At 37.9% G+C, this 24,041-nt stretch overlaps 2 protein-coding genes across 19 annotated transcripts in view; one reads left to right on the forward strand and one right to left on the reverse strand.

Moving 5' to 3' along the window:
- Positions 1-8,929, forward strand: part of FAM13B (family with sequence similarity 13 member B) — a 111,354-nt gene extending 102,425 nt beyond the window's left edge. For 11 of the 17 annotated variants that reach the window (XM_050795590.1, XM_050795591.1, XM_050795594.1 and 8 more), the window contains 6 exons: positions 240-323; positions 552-647; positions 3,632-3,715; positions 3,810-3,973; positions 4,804-4,905; positions 6,493-8,929. In XM_050795590.1, coding sequence (XP_050651547.1) covers positions 240-323; positions 552-647; positions 3,632-3,715; positions 3,810-3,973; positions 4,804-4,905; positions 6,493-6,616 — 654 coding nt within the window. In that variant the 3' untranslated portion in view covers positions 6,617-8,929. The remainder of the gene's footprint in view (positions 1-239; positions 324-551; positions 648-3,631; positions 3,716-3,809; positions 3,974-4,803; positions 4,906-6,492) is intronic. The other 6 variants (XM_050795599.1, XM_050795602.1, XM_050795604.1 and 3 more) reach the window with 2 other exon arrangements.
- The window catches only part of PKD2L2 (polycystin 2 like 2, transient receptor potential cation channel), a 47,848-nt gene continuing 30,766 nt past the window's right edge, over positions 6,960-24,041 (reverse strand). For both annotated transcript variants that reach the window (XM_050795609.1, XM_050795610.1), the window contains exons 10-15: positions 23,441-23,542; positions 21,845-21,909; positions 21,018-21,075; positions 10,658-10,770; positions 10,145-10,252; positions 6,960-7,043 (exon numbers count right to left, since the gene is read on the reverse strand). In XM_050795609.1, coding sequence (XP_050651566.1) covers positions 10,162-10,252; positions 10,658-10,770; positions 21,018-21,075; positions 21,845-21,909; positions 23,441-23,542 — 429 coding nt within the window. In that variant the 3' untranslated portion in view covers positions 6,960-7,043; positions 10,145-10,161. The remainder of the gene's footprint in view (positions 7,044-10,144; positions 10,253-10,657; positions 10,771-21,017; positions 21,076-21,844; positions 21,910-23,440; positions 23,543-24,041) is intronic.

Raw genomic sequence — 24,041 nt, forward strand, 5'->3', positions numbered from 1 at the left:
AAAGGGGTTGGTACCTACTTATTACAAGAGCAAATTGTACAGGAGACTGAAAAATTTGCCTGCAAATCTGCAAGCAAAGGCTTTATTAGCCTGGGCTAGACTGTTGATGGTCTGCCCTTTCTACCTAATTATTTACATTGTGGGAGCGAGGAGAATATTAATGATGCCAGTGGAGTTTTTGTTTTTGTTTTTGTTTTTGGGTTTTTTTGTATTTTGTTATTTTTTTTGTTTAATTCCAGAAAATGACCAAAGATCATTTGGTAGAAGAGAAAGCTTCTCTTCAGAAAAGTCTTCTTTACTATGAAAGTCAACATGGAAGGCCGGTAATATCTCTCTTGCTAAAAAGATTTGATTTTATGTCTTAAAAAAAACATGAATCACTTCTGTGGCCTGCGTTCTTCAGGGCTGTTTTTTGAGCATTATTTCCTACAATTGGGGGATTGCCTATGTATTTAATATAAATTTGAAATTGGGAGAATAAGTCATTGTTTAATGTTTTGGACATTTTAGATTTGTGATGACTAGACAGTTTCTTTTTTTTCTTGCTTCAGGTGACCAAGGAAGAAAGGCATATTGTTAAACCTCTCTATGATAGATACAGGCTTGTAAAACAAATGCTTACAAGAGCTAGCATCACTCCTGTCCTTGTAAGTAAAATAAGCAGTAATTCTCTAGTTCATTTTATCAAGATGTACTCTTCCCCCAAAAAATTATTATTGTGGTATATTGGAGAAATACACAGTCAAGACAGAAATAATTGTCCTTGTAAGGTGAGATTACTGATTTTAAAGTAAGAAACTAATAATGTCTGCTAGTATATCCCAGACACTTTTGTAAGCATTTTGTAAGCATTTTTATGTATGTTTATGTCATTAAATCCTGACAAGTAAAATCACAACAGGTAGAATATGATAGCATCATTTCAGAGGTGATGAAACTGAGGCTTAGGCGGTGAGTGATGTGCCTAATCTACTTTGTAAGTGACAGAAGCAGAATGTGGAAACTCATTCAGAGTTTCTAGTTTATTTCCATTTAAATTCATGTCAGAGTGTCTAGTTTATTTCCATTTAAATTCATGTCTTTGAAAATGCATCAGTTTTTTGGTGGCCATGATGATGTCCTTTTATTTGCATAATTAAAATAAGTTAATCTTTTTAATGAGAAAAAGTCACTTAAAATAATGCTTATTGGTATTTGTGTGCATTTTTAAAGAAAAATGAAAACTGTAGTATTTAAATGCAGATTAAGCGCTGTCTTCAAATTAACCTTTAGATAGTATGACTGTAGATAGATTGGTCTTGGGTTCAAATAGAAAACAGCATGTATCCCATTCTACATGATTTCCTATGAATTAATTCACTGAACCTTCTGGTTTGCTGTGGCTTTCAGGCTATTTTTATGTAGACAGCTACTTGCATGGCGGCTTCCTTTAGGTGATGACTGCCTGGTGACCTTTTTTTTTTTTTCCAACTTTTATTTTAGATTCAAGGGGTATATGTGCAGTTTTATTACCTGGGTGTATTGCTTGATGCTGAGGTTTAGGGTACAAATAATCCTGTCACCTAGGTACTGAGCATAGTGCACAACAGTTTTTCACTCCTTGCCCCCTTCCCTTCCCTCCCCACAGTAGTCCACATTGTGTGTTGTTGCCTTTTTTTATGTCCATGAGTACCTGATGTTTAGCTCCCACTTATAGATGAGCACATTCAGTATTTGGTTTGCTGTTCATTTGTTACTTCGCTTAGGATAATGGCCTCCAGCTGCATCCATGTTATCCCAAAGGACATGATTTTTTGTTTGTTTGTTTTGTTTTTGTTTTTGTTTTTGAGAGAGAGTCTCCCTCTGTCACCCAGGCTGGAGTTCAGTGGTGCAATCTCGGCTCACTGCAACCTCAGCCTCCTGAGTAGCTGGGATTACAGGCACCCTCCACCACGCCTAGCTAATTTTTTAGTAGAGACAGGAGTTCACCATCTTGGCCAGGCTAGTCTTGAACTCCTGACCTTGTCATCCATCTCCCTCGGCCTCCCAAAGTACTGGGATTACAGGCATGAGCCACTGTGCCCTGCCAATTTTGTTCTTTTTTATGGCTGTGTAATATTTTATGGTGTATATGTACCACATTTTCTTTATCCAATCCACTGTTGATGGGCACCTGATTTCATGACTTTGCTATTGTGAATAGTGCTATGAATAACCATGTGACTGCATGTGTTGTTTTTGGTAGAATGATTTGTTTTCTTTTGGATATATATACCTAGTGATGGGATTGCTGAGTTGAATGTCAGCAGATGAATGGGTAAATAAGATGTGGTAACCCATACACCCAAAATATTCTTCAGCCATAAAAAACAATGAAATAATGATAGATGCCACAACATGAGTGAACCTTGGAAACAAGCTGAATGAGAGAAGCCTGACACAAAGGGGCACATATTATATGATCCCATCTTTATGAAAGATTTAGAATAGGCAAGACCATAGAGACAGAATTTAGATTAGTGGTTACCAGGGGCTAGGGGGAGAAGGCAAATGAGTGACAGCTAATGGGTACAGAGTTTCTTCTGAGGTAATGAAATGTTCTGAAATTAGTGGAGATAGTTGCAAAACTTGGTAAATATACTGAAAACCACCAAATTATACATTTTAAAAGGGTGAATTTTATGATATATAATTATATCTTAATAAAGTTGTTTTTAAAAAAGTATAGAATGGTCCTCAAACCAAAAATGTTGACACCTATTTTTAAAAAGAAAAGTGCTTCCAATTAAACTATATATGTGTTCTTATCATTTAGATTTTTTTTTTTTTTTTTTTTTGAGGTGGAGTCTTGCTCTGTTGCCCAGGCTGGAGTGCGGTGGCGCAATCTCTGCTCACTGCAACCTCCACTTCCTGGGGTTCAAGTGATTCTCCTGCCTCAGTCTCCTGAGTAGCTGGGACTACAGGCGCCCGCCACCACGCCTGGCTAATTTTTTTGTATTTTTAGTAGAAGCGGGCTTTTACTGTGTTAGCCAGGATGGTCTCGATCTCCTTACCTGTGATCTGCCTACCTTGGCCTCCCAAAGTGTTGGGATTACAGGCATTAGCCACCACGCCCGGCCCATTTAGAATTTTTAAAATATCTGTTGTATGAGCTCTTTTTTTTTTTTTTTTTTTTTTTTTTTTTTTTTTTTTTTTTTTTTTTTTTGAGACGGAGTCTCACGCTGTTGCCCAGGCTGGAGTGCAGTGGCGCGATCTCGGCTCACTGCAAGCTCCGCCTCCTGGGTTCACGCCATTCTCCTGCCTCAGCCTCCCTAGCTAGGACTACAGGCGCCCGCCACCGCGCCCTGCTAATTTTTTGTATTTTTAGTATCTGTGGTCTCGATCTCCTGACCTTGTGATCCGCCCGCCTCGGCCTCCCAAAGTGCTGGGATTATGAGCTCTTTTAGACTTTTCTAGGCATAAATTATTATCTTCCTTCTGCATAAATAAAAATATAAGCAAAAATAAATTTAAGCAGTTCCTAAAAATATTTAAAGCAAATGTTTAAGATTTTGAAAATTAAACAGAAGATTCATAACATAATGAAGTGAAGCTTTACTTGACACTTTGAATACGTAAAATGTAAAACTATTTATATTATTGATTGTTATAGGGATCTCCATCCACCAAGAGAAGGGGTCAGATGTTACAGCCAATCATAGAAGGAGAAACTGCACATTTTTTTGAAGAAATCAAGGTAATCCTTTAAAGAAATAATTATCTAATCCCTTCCCTAAGGGAAAAGTTCAAAGACAAGACATGTTTAATTCTCTGTTTGGATATCTTTTTAGGAAGAAGAAGAAGATGGTGTTAATCTGTCCTCTGAGTTAAGTGATATCTTGAAAACTGCAGTACAGGTACAGTCTTCATTAGAAAACTCTGAATCTGATGTTGAAGAAAATCAAGAAAAACTGGCTCTGGATCTCCGATTGTCAAGTTCTCGAGCAGCTTCTATGTATGTATGCTGATTTGTGATTTTAGCCTATTTTTATGATAAAATGTATATGCCAAGAAATTTGATGTTAAATGAGCATTGAGGAATTAATAGGAGATAAATCAAGATTTATCAAAGGATGCATGCTTTTTAAGTGTGATTTACAAATATTTATTGTCATTCCCATTTTTAAATAAAACATCACTGTGTTTCAAAAATTAAAAAAAAAAAAATCTAGCCAGGCACAGTGGCTCATGCCTATAATCCCCGCACTTTTTGAAGCTGAGGCAGGAGGATTCCCTTGAGGCCAGGAGTAGAAGACCAGCCTGGGCAACATAGACCCAGACTCTATAAAAAATTTTTAAAAATTAGCCAGGGGTGGTGGCATGCATGTGTAGTCCCAGCTACTTGGGAGGCTGAGGCAAGAGGATCGCTTGATTCTCTGTTTGGAGGATATTGAGGGCACTGTCGCACCACTGTGTTCGAGCCTGGGCGACAGAGTGAGACTCTGTCTCTAAAAAAGCAAACAAACAAAATCCTACAGTTGATTTATAACAAAGTACAGGAACTAGTTGCGAGTCGATCTTTTTGTTCAATATCCACTTCTTTACCTTTGGATGATATGGTATATGTCACTGGTTCTGAGCCCTGACTTCACTGGGAAGATTTTAAAGTACTGATGCTTGAATCCTTCAGCTGTTCTGATTTCATTGGTTTGCAGTGGAGATTAGGTATTGGTAGAGCTAAGAGTTCCCCAGCCGCTTTTAATTTGCAGCCAGAAATAGAACCTCTCTTAAGAATATAATGAATCAAGTGTGCCCTTCAGTATTTTCTTACCATTTCAATTCTAGGCCTGAATTACTGGAACAACTTTGGAAAGCCAGAGCTGAAAAAAAGAAACTACGCAAAACGTTGCGGGAATTTGAAGAAGCATTTTATCAACAAAATGGAAGGTTTGTTGAGCATCACAAAATTGAGTCATCTTTCTCCTGTAACTCACAAGTTGACCGTATGTTGAAATAATGGAATATGTGGGGTTAGAAATTGTGCATATAGGATGCTAGCACTGAAAAATTTTAAAACATTCCTTTATGCTCCGAGGCCCTGCTTTTAATGGCCAGGAATAGTCACAGCTAGTGTAAACAAATCTGATTAACTATTTTCAGATTGTCCTAGGGTGCCTTGGTTGTACTGCAGTGATTTTATATTCTTTAATTCTACATCCTTACCCTTTTGGGAGTGGTTGTGAAATGAGATACCTCTTATTTTAGAAAGGATCCCATGACAGGAGTGCTATCCTCAACTAGTTTGGATTTTTTATCTTATACTGAGACCATTGTGTTCATACTGTGTGTTGAGGCTGCCCATTTCCAAGGTGTGTAACAGTGTGCCAGGCATGTGGCTCCTATAATACAGTATGGCACGTGCCTTTATCTAACTAGGTAATGCACAATGGCTTGGAAGGGCTCTTTTAAAACTAAGAAAAATACATTCCAGTTCTGATGGTGGCCAGAAGTTTGGGTTCAGTTATCTCAGGCCTGAGAAACATTTTTCTAAGTAGCTGGGTTATCTTACCAAGCTGATAGCTAATACTACAAATTCTAAAATATCTGTACTCTAATTCCCTTTGCTTTGTGAGTCTCCTATATAGGTTGGCACATATGGTTAAAAATAATCTGAAGTGGGCTGGGCACAGTGGCTCACGCCTGTAATCCCAGCACTTTGGGAGGCTGAGGCGGGCGGATCACGAGGTCAGGAGATCGAGACCATCCTGGCTAACACAGTGAAACCCCATCTCTACCGAAAAATAAAAAATTAGCTGGGCGTGGTGGCGAGCACCTGTAGTCTCAGCTACTCCAGAGGCTGAGGCAGGAGAATGGCGTGAACCCAGGAGGCGGAGCTTGCAGTGAGCTGAGATGGCGTCACTGCACTCCAGCCTGGGTGACAGAGCAAGACTCCGTCTCAAAAAAAAAAAAAAAATTGAAGTGCAGAAATGCATTTTTCTAAGTGTCTTCTATTTCATTGTATTATTGGAAGAAAATTTTGCTTATAATTAGAATAGTTTGATTCTTTAGCTAGTGATTAAACTGAATTGCATTGGGTCATTACTATAAAGTTAGAAAATTGTTCTTGTTGCAGGTAAGATAATTTACTTTTACATCTCAATTCACTGGAGCCACAGTTAACTAAATGTATTAAATGACTCAGTGTAGCCTCCAACACTTAATAGATATTCACAGACCTGGCAGAGTCTAGTGCTGGATGTCCTACTAAAATATTGGGTTTCCTACAGTTATCTAAATTGATTATTTGTAAGTATAGCATCATTTAATCTATAAGTAGAGAAGTCCATCAAAAATTTTAGAAATGTTCCTTGGGGATGAGGGTATTAGTCCAATAACTTTTTTTTTTTTTTTTAAACGGAACAACTTTTTATTTGAACTTATATTTAGTAACAGTATGTCTCATATTAAGACAACTTTTGGATCTTTTTTTCCAAATGATCTTTAGAACATTACAAATGTTATTTTCTCCCCTAGGAATGCCCAGAAAGAGGATCGTGTTCCAGTGCTTGAGGAGTACAGGGAGTACAAGAAAATTAAAGCCAAGCTTAGGCTTCTTGAAGTTCTTATAAGCAAGCAAGATTCTTCAAAATCCATATAAAATACGTTCTTTGAAAATTCATATCATAAAGTCAGTTGTATTCCTTGAAGCTATCATCATGGGTACTTGGCTGGTACTTAAATTCATTTTGTCAGGCACTCAGAGAATCTCATTTTGTACTTGGTTGTGGTGCCAGTAAACAAAACAAATGATGGGAGAGTAAGTAGGCCCTCTCAAGGGAGCGTAAGTGATGTTCCATATTAACCACAGACTGTCCTCTCCACTTTTAGCAAACATGGTTTCCTTCATTGTTTTGTACTACAAATACATCCTTTTAGCAAAAGGCTAGAATTTTATTCTTTCAACTTCAAGAACTTTGGAAATGCAAACTTTTTGTTATTACCAACTTTTTGTTTCTCATTACTGAAGAAAATTGGAGGAAAATCTTCACACTGAATTCTTCTGTTGCCTTTTTCTTACAGAATGACTGAAAATTTGAAAGAAAAACTTATAAAAGTGCACATATGCAACTGTGTTCTCTGTTTTCCTAGAAAACCAAAATCAAACTGAGATTTCAAGTCCTACTGTGGAATACCTTTCTGTTTAATTCCCAAAGTGACACCTTCTCACAGGTAGTATGTTAGTAAAATTTTGCAATTCAGTGGTCACACAGCTCCTGGATGAAGATAACAGTTGGTAGACCAAAAAGTGACCTTGCTTAGTATATTGAAAACACATACCACACATCACACACAGAACTGAATCATACCACATGCTGCCTATGGGACTTCAGTTACTGTTTCCTGAGTTACTGTTTATCCGCTGGCAATGGTGTGATTTGTCTGGATCAGATCCGCGCTGTTCCCCAACCCACCTCCAGATAATGTGAGAAAATAGCCATGTCAGTATGTAGGAACTCTGATGGTGCTCAGATTTGTGTGTTCAATCAATGGGCCTAAATCAGTAATCCTTATGCCTAAGGTAAATCTGTTCTTAACAAGGGCTATACCACTGCATTTTGACATGTACCTTCAGGGGGTTATCTTTTTTTTTCCCCGCCTGTTTTAATGAGCAAAATCCATACCAAAACAACAACAACGCCCTCTTAAGGAACCAACCTTTGGTCAATCATCACATGCTGTTTAAAGCAGCTGTTTACAGGATGTGTAGTGGTATGCCCCTTGTCATAAACTCTTAGCATATTTTTTCTTTGGCTTTGCATGGCTTTTCTTCAGGTACTCTCCCGGTCACCGAATGGTGACTTCATTTGTGCTAACAGTACAACAGCAGATTTGGATCAGGCTTAATCTAAGTGTTAACTTTTTTTTCCTGGTGCTTTTTTGGATTGATGACTGTCTCACTTTGACTATATCCATGTTTTGCATGCAATTAACTTTTTTTTCTGGTGCTTTTTTGGATTGATGACTGTCTCACTTTGACTATACCCATGTTTTGCATGCAATGACTCATGCATGGTTTTCTTAACTAGCTAATATAAACAATTTGTTCCATATAAAAATGGAATTTTGCAACATCCTTTAATAAGGTGAGGGAAGCATGAACCTCAGACTTCTGGCACTATTACATAGTAAGCACATGAAGTAGTTTGATAATAAATAGCAGTTCTAGTACTTCACATTTCACCCGTGTGTGCAATGCCTTTTTTGGGGGCGGGGAGGAGGGGTGAGGGAAAACCTAGTAGTGAATGTGTAGTTGGGGAATAAAGAAAAGCACTAAATCCTGCCCTTTTTGTGTGGTTTCCTTTTGATACAACTAGGTTATTCATAATGTATACCTAGAAAAGTGAAATTGAAAATGCCAAAAGATGTATCATTTTTATTTGAATTCGTCATGCAGTGTACATTTCAGATAATTTCCTTCAGTCTCCAGATAGGAGTGTATCCAAACATCTAATTTTGTGTGCACTGTGTATTTTATATGAATGTTTTATTTTATATACCACATGCAAAAATGTCCATATGCACTATTTAAATGTTTTAAATAATATATTCCTTCTTTATAATGCTAAATCTATATGAGTACCATATTTTTATAAGTCAGTGGCCTGACTGGTTTCATTTTAGAATTAACAGCTGCTTCATGATGTTATTCAATGTTAATGTTTGGCTGTGAGTAGAATATGTAAAAGTGGCATGGCAGCACTTATGCTCTGTGACGGTATTGTGTGTCATAGTTGACCAGTAGCTGGTAGAATTAGGCAGTTGGTGATAGTTTTACTTTGGTACAAATAAAAACTGTATATCTATATACAAATAATATATAGATATATATATGTCCACCAGTATAATTGCATTGCTGTGTCTGGCACTTCATTGTACAGACTTTTGTAATAAAAGAACTCGAAAGTTCTAAGTCATTGTAAATGTATGTTTGTTTTTCCATTGGGCTTAAAAAAAAAGTCCCCAGGTGTTCCGTCACCCTTAGGCTTTGTTTAAATGATCCCACCTGGGGGCTGTGGTAGGGAACAACAGGGTCACTAAACTATTTGGCTGGTTACAACTCTGGGAAATGGTAAGGCAGGGAAGGGCCATGTTATTCATTCCCTTGTGCAAATCTAGGGAGAAGCCGCAGATAGAACAGTTAGCATTTCTTGTTACAATGAATTATCCCATTAAGAACATTTGATGTACGGTCTCTTAAGAGAAGAGCTTGTCCTGAGGAAGGTGAGTAGTAATCTAAAAATGTCTTTATATTCGAGTTTTAAAATTCAGGGACTATTGAGCACCAATGTGGAAGTTGAGTGCTAAGGTCAAATGATGTTGCTTGGGCTGAGAGAACATGTGGCTGTTGTAGGGGGGCTTACATAGCCTAGAAAAATTAGAAGAATTTCTCTCCAGTTTCCAAAATGCCAGCCACACACAACTCTCCAACCCTCCAAATAAGGCTGTTACAGCAACCTCATTTACACTTTCCAAACATAACTTCTTATGACACTGATACGCCTACCCTGCTCTACATTTTATTTTGGGGAAACCTTAAATGCATTACACCTTAGAAATGGTCTAGGTAAATTTCCAGTTTGAAGATGTTAGTGAAATTTCTGTAGGTGGCTGAGGAGTTTGTTCTACACTTTGGCTTTTTCCAGAAGACTTCAAATTCTAAAGAATGGAGGGAGGTTACTTTGGTCTTATATAATGGTTTCCCAGAATCCTAAGCCTTTATTGATTCATCTGTGGCCAAAGGAATTCATAACATGTACATGATGCACTTGATAGCACCAATAGTTTTTCTACTCTGTAACTTGGAGAAAACTGTCTTTATCTACTTACTGAACTACTGGAGACCTGCCCCATGAACTAGAAGCATTTTCTTGTACTTTTCTTTCACTTTTCTAGAATTTGATAAGAAACCTCATTATAAATCCTTTGTACCAGTGTGTGTATACTGGAGGCTTGTCATAATATGCATGGATTGTACAGTGAGTCCCTGTCAGAGGCACTTAATTCTGACCCTGAGGATAGTTTGATAGATTGGTTAGTACTTTTTAAAGTGTGCCTGAAACGCGTACAAGTTTATGAAGTAATACATGAATAAGAAATGCTCAGTGATTGCATCACAGATTCTTACCTCCACTTGTCTCAATACTAGAGAGCTGAAACCTTTCTCATCACTTGATTTAGCTTCAAATTGATGTAGTGTAATTCCTTCTCCAGCTCCACAGCATATAAAAAGAGTCTAGAAAATTTACAAGGAAGTAGAAAATGAGTCAGTAATACACTTTTATGTATAGACAGCAAGTTACTAGTTTGAAATGCTTTGGGAAGGTAGTATTCTAAGCTCCTAAAACGTGCTTCTTGTGACCAGTAATAGATCTAATATTCTAAAGCTGTGTGGAGAACAGTATCTGCTATGCAAATCAAATATAAATGGCAGTTTCTGTTATTTAGAGATATGGGGATGTAATCAAAAGCTTCTCACCTTTTAAGCAAATGGAGTCATATGCAACTTTAAAATTGGATAGAAAATAAAGGCATCCCGATAGAATGAGGTTTTAGGTTCAGGAAAATAATGTATTTAACTCATGTCCTTAATGCCCATGTCATGATATCCCATAATACTCTGGTTAGAACATAAGCTTACTCTCGAAATTCTTCTTGAGTGACAGGCTGGTAGTCATCTTGAATTTCTGTGGAATAATACTTTTTCTCAAGCCTCTCTTTCCATTTTTTCATCTGCTCTGCCTTTTGAATCTCCTGTCAGGGTAGAGGACAAGTAAAGGCTGCAATCTTTAGTTCTCTATTTCAAGTTTTTGGCACACAAGCATCACAGGGTTGAGGATCTTAAGCTGTTCTCCTCTCCAGCCCTCAGATTTTAAGCCCTGCTGGCTTTTTGTCCTGCCTGGGTGTGCATCAGCGAAGTCACTTCAGAGGACTTGATTGGTGTAATTGCTGTCTAGCATAGTTAGGGAAGCTTTGTAAACAAATTATAAATTACTCGCATTTCACTGCCTTTTCCCTTTAGCATCTCCATCTGAATTATTTTCTCTTTCTTTTGGTCAAAGGTAAGATGTTCTTTCCATACCTCTGTTCTTCAGTGTAGCAAATGTACTAGTAATTAGATTCAAAGTGTATCTGTGGGTATGTTTGGCCTTTCCAGCAGCTTTTCAGCCAGATGACTTCAAAACCCCCTCTTTGTAATTACTGCATTGGTTAGTCAATGTGTGTACTCCAATCTGTCTACATATCCAAAAACAAGCCGTTTGTACCACCAAAAATTGTGTTGCTGAACCTTTCTGTGCACTGTTCTCACTACCACCCGCTTTCCTTAGGGTGTCCAAATACCCTTTTCCCAGCTACAGATAAAGAGGGCCTGTGTGTTGTGGAAAATAACCATAGCGCTAGAAAAAGGTGAAGAAAGAGGAGACAGTGCACCCAGATGTGATTCAAAACCTTCTCAGTAAATTGGTATGATACTTCCCTGCACCAGCAATAATGCCAGGTAGCAAAGTGGATCCCTTTATAAGGGTTCTGATTACCTTCCTCAGAGAGGTTGGTGATGCCTAGTGCCGTACACTCTGTGGTTGCTTCATAAGTGTGTACTTTTCTGGTCAGAGAAACTGTCTTAGACAGTTCCTTTCTTTAAACCAACATATTCTTTTTTTTTTTTTTTTTTTTTTTTTTTTTTGAGACAGTCTCACTCTGTCGCCCAGGCTGGAGTGCAGTGGTATGATCTTGGCTTACTGCAGCCTCTCTGTCACCCAGGCTGGAGTGCAGTGGCTCAATCTTAGCATTCAAAGTGGAAGTTGAATGCTAACCACCCCTTTTGGGTTCAAAGGATTCTCCTTCCTCAGCCTCCTGAGTAGCTGGGATTACAGGTGTGTACCACCACATCTGGCTAATTTTTGTATTCTTTTTAGTAGAGACGGGTTTCGCCATGTTGGCCAGGCTGGTCTTGAACTCCCAGCCTCAAGTGATCTGCCCGCCTCGGCCTCCCAACGTGCTGGGATTACAGGTGTGAACCACCGCACCCAGCCTTAAATGAACATATTCGAAGCAGGAAAGGATGGCTTTCAATCCTAGTTTTGTTTTGGACGCATTACAGCACCCATGGTTTGGCTCATTTACTAATACTTTTAATGTGCTAAAAAGTGGTAGTCCCTGAAACCATTTCTAAATGACCAGGCCAATTATAAAGTGGATGTGTTAGTAATAAAGGTAGAATAGCATAGTAAACTTATTTTAAAAACCCATCTCAGCCATCACTCTTTTTGTGAAGCCTTCCTTGACATTCAGAGGGAAGTGGTACCTTTCCTCATAAGCTGAGCACCAACTCTTCGGTGACCCTTGCTCCAAGCTCCTATGTCCTGGTCACCCTGCCTCCTTCCCTTGTGGTAACTGCCTCCTGCAGTTGGTTGTCTGAATGATCTTCATGTTCATATTGGCCCTTATACTTCTGTAATATCTCAGAAGCAAATTCTGTATACTAAACTCCCTCTTTTTGAACTACCTAATGTGATTTCTGTTTTTCTGACAACTCTTAACTGATGAATAATTGGTAGCGGGAGAGACCCAAAGAAACAGACCCTCATAGATAGCATACTTCCACCAAGGGCACAACAGTTGACTTAAACTGAATTTGAGACTGCCACTTGACCATTTTGGATTCCTCATGCTTACAGAACCAGCAGGGAAAGAAGTGGTTATTTATGTATTGAGGTGATTGATCCGAATTACCAAGGGAAAATTGGATTACTGCTACAAACTAGCACAGTGTGGACTGTGCCCAAGGGATTCTCTGGGGTGCCTCTTAATAATTCCATGTCCAAAAGTAAAAGGTAATGGGAAACCACAGCATTCCGTTAAAGGCAGGACCACTGAGAGTTCAGATTCTAAGGTTAATCCTAAAGCAGCTAGCTGATCTCTTGGCTGTAGGCAAAGGGAATGATATGGAATGGGTAGGAGAAGGAAGTTATAAATACCAACTATAGCCTTGTAATCTGTTACAGAAACAGAATGTAGTCCCTATTCCTATTTCCTCCTTTGCTTGTTATGTATATATTTTCTTTCTCCTTTATCTAAGGAATACTGGTGGTGGCTAACTAGTTTACATATTAGGTTGCAAAATATTCTTAAGGAATTGTGATTCAACTAGAAGAGGTCATAAAACATGCACAGATGGATACAATTACTGTTGGGACTTTGCGTCTCCCTTTTTAGGGAGAAGGTAAAAGTACCTTCATTTGTATAAAAGATAGTTTGATCTGACTGGATAGAAGCTTGGAATCGTCATTTTATGGAAATGCAAATGTGTATGCCACAAGAGTGGAATGGACCAACTGTTCAGCTCAAAATTTACCCTCTTGTACACTGATGTTGGGTTTTAGGCTTTGTAAATTTAATTCCCTAAACTCTTAATAGCTGGATTCCTGTTAGAATAAATATAGAATAAATATTCTGCCAGTATTTGCAGGATATTGGGGAGAAAGGTGGTTTTTTTTGTTGTTCGTTTTGTTTTTTGTTCTGTTTCTATTGGCATTGCTTATGCAATGGTAGTTATCTCCAGCAGCAGTGGCTCCAGTTGTAGCATCTGGCTGCTTTTGGCATACTCAGAAGCAGCCTCATCACACCCACTCAAGAAGTACAGATTGAGTATCCCTAATCAAAAATCTGAAGTGTTCAAAATCCAAAACTTTAGCACCTCCATGACTCTCAAAGGAAATGCTCACTGGAGCATTTTGGATTTCAGATTTTTGAATTAGGAATACAGGCATATAATGCAGATATTCCAACATCCAAAAAAAATCTGAACTCTAAAACACTTCTGGGTCCCAAGCATTTTGGATAAAGAATACTCAACCTTTATCAGCAGCAGCAGTGAGGTACCTTCTCATCACAGGACTGAGCAACAGCTCCACAAGCCCCTTCTCTAAGATAGTAGGTTCTAGTAACACCACCTTTTGTGGTCTTAGCCCTAGGAATGGTAACCTTTTCCTGCAGTCATTATTTATGAGTTGCCTCAGTGTTGTCATTTCACTTTTTTCTGTCTTAATATCTGTGTAGTAACCAATTCACTGTAGTATATTTTCTCTATTTGAAATACATATTGTGGTTTCTTCCTGAGTGGGCTCTGACTGATAGATGTAGTACATTTTCTCATTTGGTCAGGTGTATTTTTGTGTCTTTTTTTTTTTTTTTCTGAGACAGAGTTTCACTCTTGTTGCCCAGGCTGGAGTGCAATGGCATGATCTTGGCTCACTGCAATCTCTACCTCTCAGGTTCAAGCAATTCTCCTGCCTCAGCCTCCCAAGTAGCTGGGATTACAGGTGCTCACCACCAGGCCCGGCTTATTTTGTATTTTTAGTAGAGATGGGTTTCACCATGGTCACCAAATTCCTGACCTCAAGTGGTCCACCTGCCTCAAGTCTCCCAAAGTGCTGGGATTACAGGTATGAACCACCATGCCCGGCTGTATTTTTGTGTCTTTAAGGAATATTTAAAGTTTTATCTTGGTTTTGAACATTTCGTTAATTGCTGGGCATTTTCTACTTTGTTGCTGTTACAAATAAAAATTAAAAATTTGTTAATTTTTAACAAACCAATTGATATTTGCATATATGATGTTTATGTAAGTTATTTTTCCTACCATTTTACCTAATTATCTTTTTTTTTTTGTAATTTTTCAGATCATTGTATACCTAGAAAATTGAAGAGAATCATAAGGCAGTTTTACTTTTTTCAATTAGAAATACTTCTAATGTAGTTCTCTTATCTAATTGTTTTTACTTTACCCCTCTGATACATCACTATCTTGTCCCTGACATGTTCAGTGTTTTCCTATTAAGGTGAAGAGGATAAGATTAATGTTTTTATCATATTAAGGAAGTATCGTTGATTTTTATTTTTCCCCTCAAGATTGGGTGTTGAAACTTACAAAATACCCAGCATTTGTGAAAAATGATCATGCAGTTTTCCTTTTTTAATGCAATGAATTATGTTAATTAGTTGATTACCCAATTTTGAGCCATCTTTTCATGCCTAAAATAAATACTGTCTGAATCTTGATTATTGTTGCTGTTAGATTCTATCTGCTAATATTTAGGATTTTTGCTTCAAGATTTATACATGAGATTTTCTGTTTTTGGCACAATATATAGTAGTTTCATAAACATAATTTGGGAGTTTCTCTTTTCTCTTTGCCAGGGCAAAGAGGAATGGCTTAAATAGCTTGAAACTGTTTGCTCCTTAAAATCTTGTAGAATTTCTTTGTGAAGACCATCTGATTTTGGAGACAGCTCTTTGATGACTTCATTTCTTTTTGGAGACAGCTCTTTGATGACTTCATTTCTTCTACAGAATGGATTTGTTTAGGCTTTTTATCTTCTGGGCTCAGTTCTGATAAATTTTATTTGCATAGAAATATTACCCATTTCATTCAGTTTTTCAAATGTTATTTTCATAGAATTACACAAAGTCTCTTAGTGAGATCTTTTAATTCCTTCCGTTTCTTATTTCCCCCATTGTAATTTCTTACTTTGCGTGTTTATGCTTTCTCTCCTTTATTCCACTAGTTACCTAGTGATTTCTTTTCACTGATGTTTGCAAGGAACTAGCCTTTTGATTTATTTATACTACTTTTGTTTATAACTCATTAATTCTACTTTAATAATTTTTTTCTTGGTATTTATCTTTTTTTGAAAATTAATGCTAACATTCACTTCTTTACATTCTTTTATTTTTATTGATAAATTTAAGACAATTTTCCTCTGGGTATTTTTTTACTTTATCTCATAGATTCTGCTACATGGGGTTTTTATTATTTTGTTTTCTTGGAATTCTATGATTTCATTGTTTTTTTTTTTTTTTTTTTTTAAGACCGAGTCTCTGTCGCCCAGGCTGGAGTGCACTGGCGTGATCTAGGTTCACTGCAACCTCCGCCTCCCGGTGTTCAAGTGATTATCCTGCCTCAGCCTCCTGAGTAGCTGGGATTATAAGCATGCGCCACCACACCTGGCTAATTTTGGTATTTTTAGTAGAGACGGGGGTTTCACCATGTTGGTCAGGCTGGTCTCGAACTCCTGACCTCGTGATCCACCCACCTTGGCCTCCCAAAGTGCTGGGATTACAGGCGTGAACCCCCACGCCCGGCCTGTATTTCTTCTTTGACTCGAGTTATTTAATAGAGAGTTTTGATATTTTTTAGTCAAAGAATTTTTTCATTTTCTGATTTTGTTACATATTTTTATTATGTTGTTTTTAGAGAATTTTTTTCTGCATTAACTTTTGGAATGTGTTGAGGCTTTCTTTGTGGCCCAGTAGATGAGCAATTTTTATGAATGAGAGTACAGAACTTAATATACAACTGTAAGATCATATTTATTAATATGTTTTGGGTTTTTTAATGCATTTATTTTTCTTGATCTGTTCTTTGTTTTTTTGTGTGTTCCTATTTCTCCTTTTTAAAATCCAGTAATCTTTATGAAAGTGGATACTCTGTTGTTTGGTGCATAGATATTCGTAACTGATAAAATTAATCTTAGCTTCATACAGTCATGTAGACTTTGGAGCTTTTTGTCTAGAATCCTTTGATTTATATTCAGTTGTGTCCCCTGTTATCTTTTGTTTGCCTTTTAGGTCTTTGATCATGCTTTTATATTTAACATTTTGGAATCTCTTTAAGTATATATTTTAGGATATGGCATAGAACTGGGTTTGTTTTGTAATTCAAACCCCATCTGTCCTGTAGTAGAATCCTTAGAAAGGTGATAGTATTCCCTGAGTTCTTGCATGTTTGAGCCTTTATATTTGAAGCATAGCTTTGCTGGATGAAAATATTTTTCTTTTTAAGTAAATTAAGTTTATTTGCATGTATTTATGTTAGATATATCTGGTTGTAGTTATACTGTCTTGTATTTATATTTTAAGTCTTTTACTATGTGATCTGTTTTTGTTTTGTTTTGTTTTGGTAATTTTGCCCTATAGAAATATGTGTATTTTTGTTCTATTGGTTTGTCTTCATATATCTTTTATTTTTTTTTTTGAGATGGAGTTTTGCTCTTGTCACCCAAGCTGGAGTGCAATGGCCCAATCTCAGCTCACTGCAACCTCCGCCTCCCAGGTTGAAGCAATTCTCCTGCCTCAGCCTCCCAAGTAGCTGGTATTACAGGTATGCGCCACCACACCCAGCTAATTTTTAATTTTTAGTAGAGGTGGGGTTTCTCCATGTTGGTCAGGCTGGTCTTGAACTCCCGACCTCAGGTGATCCACCTTAGCCTCCCAAAGTGCTGGAATTACAGGCGTAAGCCACCGTACCCGGCCATCTTTGTGTATCTTTTTATATGTCCTTAGTCCTCCCTTTCTTGCTTTGTTTCCCTCCTGTGATCAACAAGCAAATTAACTTGTAAATTTTTCTTCATCTTCCTCTCCTCTGCTACCCAATTATATTCAATAATGTTATTTTTCATTGTATATGAGAGATGATGTCTTTTGTAAGACATACCATTATTTCATGTACCACTTAGGTAAAAAATGTCAATTAAACTATGACCATTAACTATAAAACACATTCTGATTTCACAGATGTTAAAATGTGAAAAAACAAGTGTTTTAAAATCAATAAAATAGGGCTGGGCACAGTTGCTCATGCCTGTAATCCCAGCACTTTCAGAGGCCAAGGCGGGAGGATCGCTCAAGGCCAGAAGTTCAAGGCCAGCCTGGGCAACACAGTGAGATGCCATCACTATATAATTTAAAGAAAGAAAGAAAGAAGCCTGGGCCCAGTGGCTCACAGCTGTAATCCCAAGACTTTGGAAGGCCAAGGCGGATGGATCACTTGAGCCTGGAAGCTTGAGACCAGCCTGGGTAGCATGGTGAAACCTCATCTGTACAAAAACCACAAAAAGTAGCTGGGTATGATGGCACATGCCTGTAGTCCCAGCTACTTGGGAAGCTGAGGTGGGAGGATCACCTCAGCTCAGGGAGGTCGAGGCTGCAGTGAGCTGTGATCATGCCACTGCACTCCAGGCTGGGCAACAGAGCTAACCTTGTCTCAAAACAAATTTTTTTTAAATCAATAAAAGTCGGCCGGGCGCGGTGGCTCACGCCTGTAATCCCAGCACTTTGGGAGGCCGAGGCGGGCGGATCACAAGGTCAGGAGATCGAGACCATGGTGAAACCCCGTCTCTACTAAAAATACAAAAAATTAGCCGGGCGCGGTGGCGGGCGCCTGTAGTCCCAGCTACTCAGGAGGCTGAGGCAGGAGAATGGCGTAAACCCAGGAGGCGGAGCTTGCAGTGAGCCGAGATCGCGCCACTGCACTCCAGCCTGGGCGACAGAGCGAGACTCCGTCTCAAAAAAAAACAAACAAACAAACAAAAAAAATAAATCAATAAAAGTCTTATTATTTACCATTGTACACTTATGCTAATGTTTCTTTTTCTTTATGCTAGTGTTTCTTACTGGTTTATTCTAAATGACATTCTTTAACTTAAAAAAAAAAAGTTTACTTTTGTACTTTTTGTAGAGACAGGGTTTCACCATGTTGCCCGGGCTGGTCTCAAACTCCTGGGCTCAAGTGATGCTCCCAAAGTGCTGGGATTACAGGTGTTAAGCAACCTCGTCCAGTCTCTCCAATCATCTCTTGGTTGGCTGATGCTCATCCTCTAGTAGAATCCTTAGAAAGACGATAGTATTTCCTGACTTCAGGCATGTTTGAGCCTTTATATTTGAAGCACAGCTTTGCTGAATTTAAAATTCCTTGATTTACATTTTCTTTCCTTGAATATATTATAGGTGTTCTTTTGTTGATTTATGGTGTTGAATGTTGTTATGCTAACCTGATTTTCTTTAAGTAAACCCAAATTTTACTTGGATAAGCCTCTTATTGACCATTCTAGGTAAAGTTTCCCCATACACAGTGTGTCTTTCAATTCACGTCACCTTCTATTTCAGGAATGGTCTACCTCCGCCTTGCAAAGTGCTGGGATTACAGGCATGAGCCACCACACCTGGCCTGATTTTTTTAAAAGAATATCAAAATTAGGCCGGGCAGGAAGTAAGGAGTTCGAGACCAGCCTGGCCAACATGGTGAAACCCGGTCTCTACTAAAAATACAAAAAGTATCTGGGTGTGGTCTCAAAAAAAAAAAAAAACAAACAAAAAAACACACAAATATCAAATTTAGATAAAAGTTATAAGAACAATACAAATATTTTTTCCTTCTGAAGTATTTGAAAGCCACCAACATGAAGGCTCCATCATCCCTGAATACTTCAGTCTGCATTTCCTCCATATAAGGACATTCTCTTTTATAATTATAATATAACCATCAGAATCAAAAAATTAATATTCGTAGATATGTCTATGAATCCATAGATATGTCTGTGTTTCCCTTTCAAGTTTATCAGTTATCCCAATGATGCCTTTATAGGAAAAGTATCCAGTCCAGGATTATGCATTTTATTTACTTGACATATCATTTTAATCTCATTTAATCTGGAATAGTTCCTCAGCTTTACCTTGACTTCATGATTGACACTTTGAAGAACGGGCCAGTTATTTTGTAGAATGTCCCTCAATTTAAATTTTGTCATGATTTAGGTTAAGATTATATGTCTTCGACAAGGATGTCACAGAAAGGATGCTAATTCTCATGGCCTCCTATCAAGCAGCATATAATTTCCATTTGTTTCAGTGTTGATAGTGGTCACTGACTTGATTAAGGTGCTGTCAGACTTCTCCACCCTAACATTACTGCTTTTCTTTTTGTAATGAGTATTTGGTGGAGAGGCCTGTAAATGTCTCATTCATGGAATCCTTTTATTCAATGGGCTATGAACCATTATTCATAGTGCTTAAATATTGTCAAATTTGGCCAGCTTGAGCCCCTTAAACTGATTCTTTTAACAGATTCTCCATCATTCTTTGAGCAGTTTTACTTTATGCCTCAATAAGCTATTCCAGACTCATCTTGTATAGTTGTCCTTCGGTATACATGGGGGATTGGTTCCAGGACCCCCTAGTACACCAAAATCTGCATATACTCAAGTCTCACAGTTGGCCCTGCAGAACCCACATACGGGGAAAAGTCACCCTCCCTAGCCTGCAAATACTGAATTTTTGATCCAGGTAAAAAGATTACACATTTAAGTGGACGTGTGCAGTTCAAACCTGTGTTGTTCAAGAGTCAGCTGTACTTTCCAGCCCTGGAATTAGCAAGACCTCCAAGGAGCCCCAGTTCCTTTTAGAGGAGAATGCTATTTGGAAACCAAGATCTGGGTACTAGTTGTGCTCATTGCTAGTAGGGTGTCACTTCTAGCCCTCATAGTGGATTGGACAGAGCTAGAAAATACGTGTGTGTACACAGTAGATCTAGATTCCAATCCAGTACCACAAAGTTCACCTTCAGCCTTTCCATTTTTGTAATCCCTTTATCCGAAAATGAGAAACTTCAACATTTATTTGCTTGCTTATTACAGTCTCCTGACCCTGCTGTCTTCTTTCTGAGCATTTGGGGGGAGAGGTGGTGACCAGAAATAGAGCAATGGTTCACTATTTTTTTTTTAAGTGGTAGTGGTAATAGTATATTTAAGGAACATAGGTGTTCCTTAAATTCTGCTATTGTCAGATATATGTTACATATTATAATTTTTGAAATACAAAAGTGTTAAAGTAATTCATCACATTAGTGATTACAAGAGAAAAGTTACCCAAATCATCTCCACAAAGTGTACTCACTATGAATACCCGGTGTGATATTCACACAGTGAGTGTACACCTGTAGGGTTAGGTATCTGGCTGAGAGTACAGGTAGGAGAGAGGAAGCATCTGAAATCCAAATGGTTTGTCCTAAACGTGAAAGGATCTAGATCTGGGAGATTTATTTGGAGATGACAGTAACTGTTCTGAAAAACAGCAAATCATTTCAATTCTTAACCAGAGCATTTTTGTGAGCATATTTCTAATACAGCTACCACTTGTGTTTATGAAAAAAATTAAAGTCTTACATTTTCGTCAAAGCCTTCTCTTCTGGCTTGTTCAGCCAAATCTCCGCTGCCTTTGCTACTGAAAACATAAAATAAAAATCAGAGGCAAATGACAATAAAAAAGGAAATGCCACCATAACGTACAATCAGATCTGTAGTAAGGATCTGAATAATATTTATTTCAGATAATGCTAATTATTTGGAAAATGTGATCATTAACAAGTTCTTCAGAGTATCATATGCCATTAACTGAAAAAAATGTTTATGTTCCACTGCCAGAGTTCTGGGTTTGGGAATTATTTTGACACCAAAGTCATTTAATAAATGTAAGTGTAAATATAGTGTAAGTGTAAGTATTATTCATAAGTATTGTGTGTAAATGTTTTTATAGCCAAGTAAATGCATTTAATTTAGACTAAAATCGTTTCCTACCTTTTTAGAGGGACTTTGTTGTCCCCTCCAGCTTTCTCTTACAGCTTTTTCTCAGTAGAATGGCCGGCATTATATTAATTTTAAATTAGCTAAAATTTCTGGTGTCCTCAGAAATTAGGAGGCACTCCTGGGTGTACTGACTGTATATTTAGAATCGCCACATAGGTTGTTGGTGGTTTTGCAATTAAAACCTTACTCATGGCCAGGCATGGTGGCTCACGCCTGTAATCCCAACACTTTGGGAGGCCCCAGTGGGTGGATCACCTGAGGTCAGGAGTTTGAGACCAGTCTGACCAACATGGGGAAACCCTGTCTCTATTAAAAACAAAACAAAACAAAAAAACAACCTTATAAGGTTCTCCTGTAATGTCGAACTTTAAAATGGTAAGTTAAACATTTGAGAAAAGTCATCTTACGTTTTCTTGTCTTCATCTTTTCGAGCTTTCTTCAGTCTGAATTTCTCGAGAACATTTTTGTAACTCTGGGCATAATTTAAAATAGTTTGAAAATTCATCAAAATATATCCTTTATTATTAATGTTTTATCAAAGTAAAATAAATATGTAATGCTTGTCCCTCTGGATTGCTACCCTAAAGAATTGTGGAGGTAAATACTATGATTATCCTTCTTTCACGTGAACTCATTGCTACATATGGTTTACACCTGCTGGTGAAAACACAAAAGGGGTTCTTCAGTTGGGGGCATTACTCTGGAACTTGGAAAAAGCAAAAATCTTTAAAAAGCGTTAACATGTATTGCGTTAAGGATGTTAACACTTCTAATGAATATAACCAACATCATATTCAAGTGATAAAAGATGGGGGAAAAAAGCAAACTAATTGGGGGATAGCTTAACAGTTTTTTTGGTTTGTTTTACAGATTAGTTCTTGGGCAAAGTTTGTAAACCCCACTAACCCCACAGCTACTAGGACCTCTTCTCTGTGAAATGCTATGCTTTAGAAACATGGGATATGCAGAGATGGCCAGACTGGCAGGGGAGATGTGACTGATACACATATAACTCTGCTACGCTCAAACTGAGGTAGATATTGAGAGGAGGACAGGACAGATTCCACTTTTTGAAGAAGAATAGAGTGATAGCAAGAGAGAAGAGCTGTAGGAATATTTCAGGGGTCAGAGAATGATTTGAGCAGAGGCTCAGAGGAGAGAGTGAGAACAAGCATGGTATAAAGCACAGTGCTCAAAACAGATGAGCCGGGACATACAGTGTTGTAAATAGAGGCAGAAAGGTAGAAACTATAGTAAAATTATAGTTAATGAAGATAGGTTGGGACTGTGAGACTTGAGGATTTGGAATGTTTGGGTAAGGAATTCGGACTTGACAGGCCTAGGGAAACTGATAACCACATCCGGACTGGCACAGGGAAGAGGCTACAATAGTCAGGAAATGTTACCATGGTGAAGGTAAGTACAAAAAGTACTGAAAGCCTCCTCTAGCGGCAGTTAGAATTTAAAGTATTCCACAAATGTAAGCAAGAACTACAGAGATAAACTATACATATGCCATGACGATAGACTATATAAGGGACAAGGAAACAAATTCTTTTCAAGTTTCTTGAGCCAGGAGTGACTTGAGAGGATAGTGTTGCCATGAACAGAAACAGGAAAGTGAGGAAGACAAGACACATGGAGTTCTGAGTTTAGATTGATAGAAATTTAACAGCTTCCAGAGCAAAAACTTTCCGGAAGGAAGAGAGGGTTTTATTATAATACTCAACAGTGCTTTGCATTTAGGAAATCACTCAATAACTATTTGATATATTGCACTCTGAAATAATTTTGGCTACATTTTTGAAGCCAGAGCATATCTCATTTCTGTAGTAATGAAATAATTTGAGTATCAGTAACACTGGATCAAAACACAAAACCAACTCTGGGGGTGGGAGTGGGGAGAACACGACCACTTGGGATTAAGTGGTATTCAAACTGCAGGAGGATAAACTGTATGAGATTTGTCTTAGAATTCTAATTAGGAAAGAAATTTGACTTACCTGTTTAATCATTTTACCAAGTTCAAAATCCGGCCTTCTGCCTATTGAATAATCAGCTTTCACTTCAGAGTAGGTATCATTAATAATTGCCAAGAACATATTCTAGGAATAAGTATTCAAAAAATTATTTCAATAAAAATTTAGTTTAAATGTTAGTGATTTTAACAAGTTTCAGGTTTGTAAAATTGCATTTAAATTTTAAAAGTAGGCCAGGCATGGTGGCTCACGCCTGTAATCCCAGCACTTTGGGAGGCCAAGGTGGGTGAATCACTTGAGGACAGGAGTTCAAGACCAGCCTGGCCAACATGGCAAAACCCCGTCTCTACTAAAAATACAAAAATTAGCCAGACATGGTGGCGTGCACCTGTAGTCCCAGCTACTCAGGAGGTTGAGGCAGGAGAATCTCTTGAACCCAGGAGGTGGAGGTTGCAGTGAGCCGAGTAAGATCACACCCACTGCACTCCAGCCCGGGCAACAGAGCAAGACTCTGTCTCAAAAAATAATAATAATAAATAATAAAAAAGAAACAAGCAAAACATCAAGCTTTAAAAGTAACCCGTATGCTCAAAAATGGGGAAATGTCTATGCAGACAATAAGTAG

The sequence above is a fragment of the Macaca thibetana genome, chromosome 6 (assembly GCF_024542745.1).
Source record: "Macaca thibetana thibetana isolate TM-01 chromosome 6, ASM2454274v1, whole genome shotgun sequence".
NCBI lineage: Eukaryota > Metazoa > Chordata > Mammalia > Primates > Cercopithecidae > Macaca > Macaca thibetana.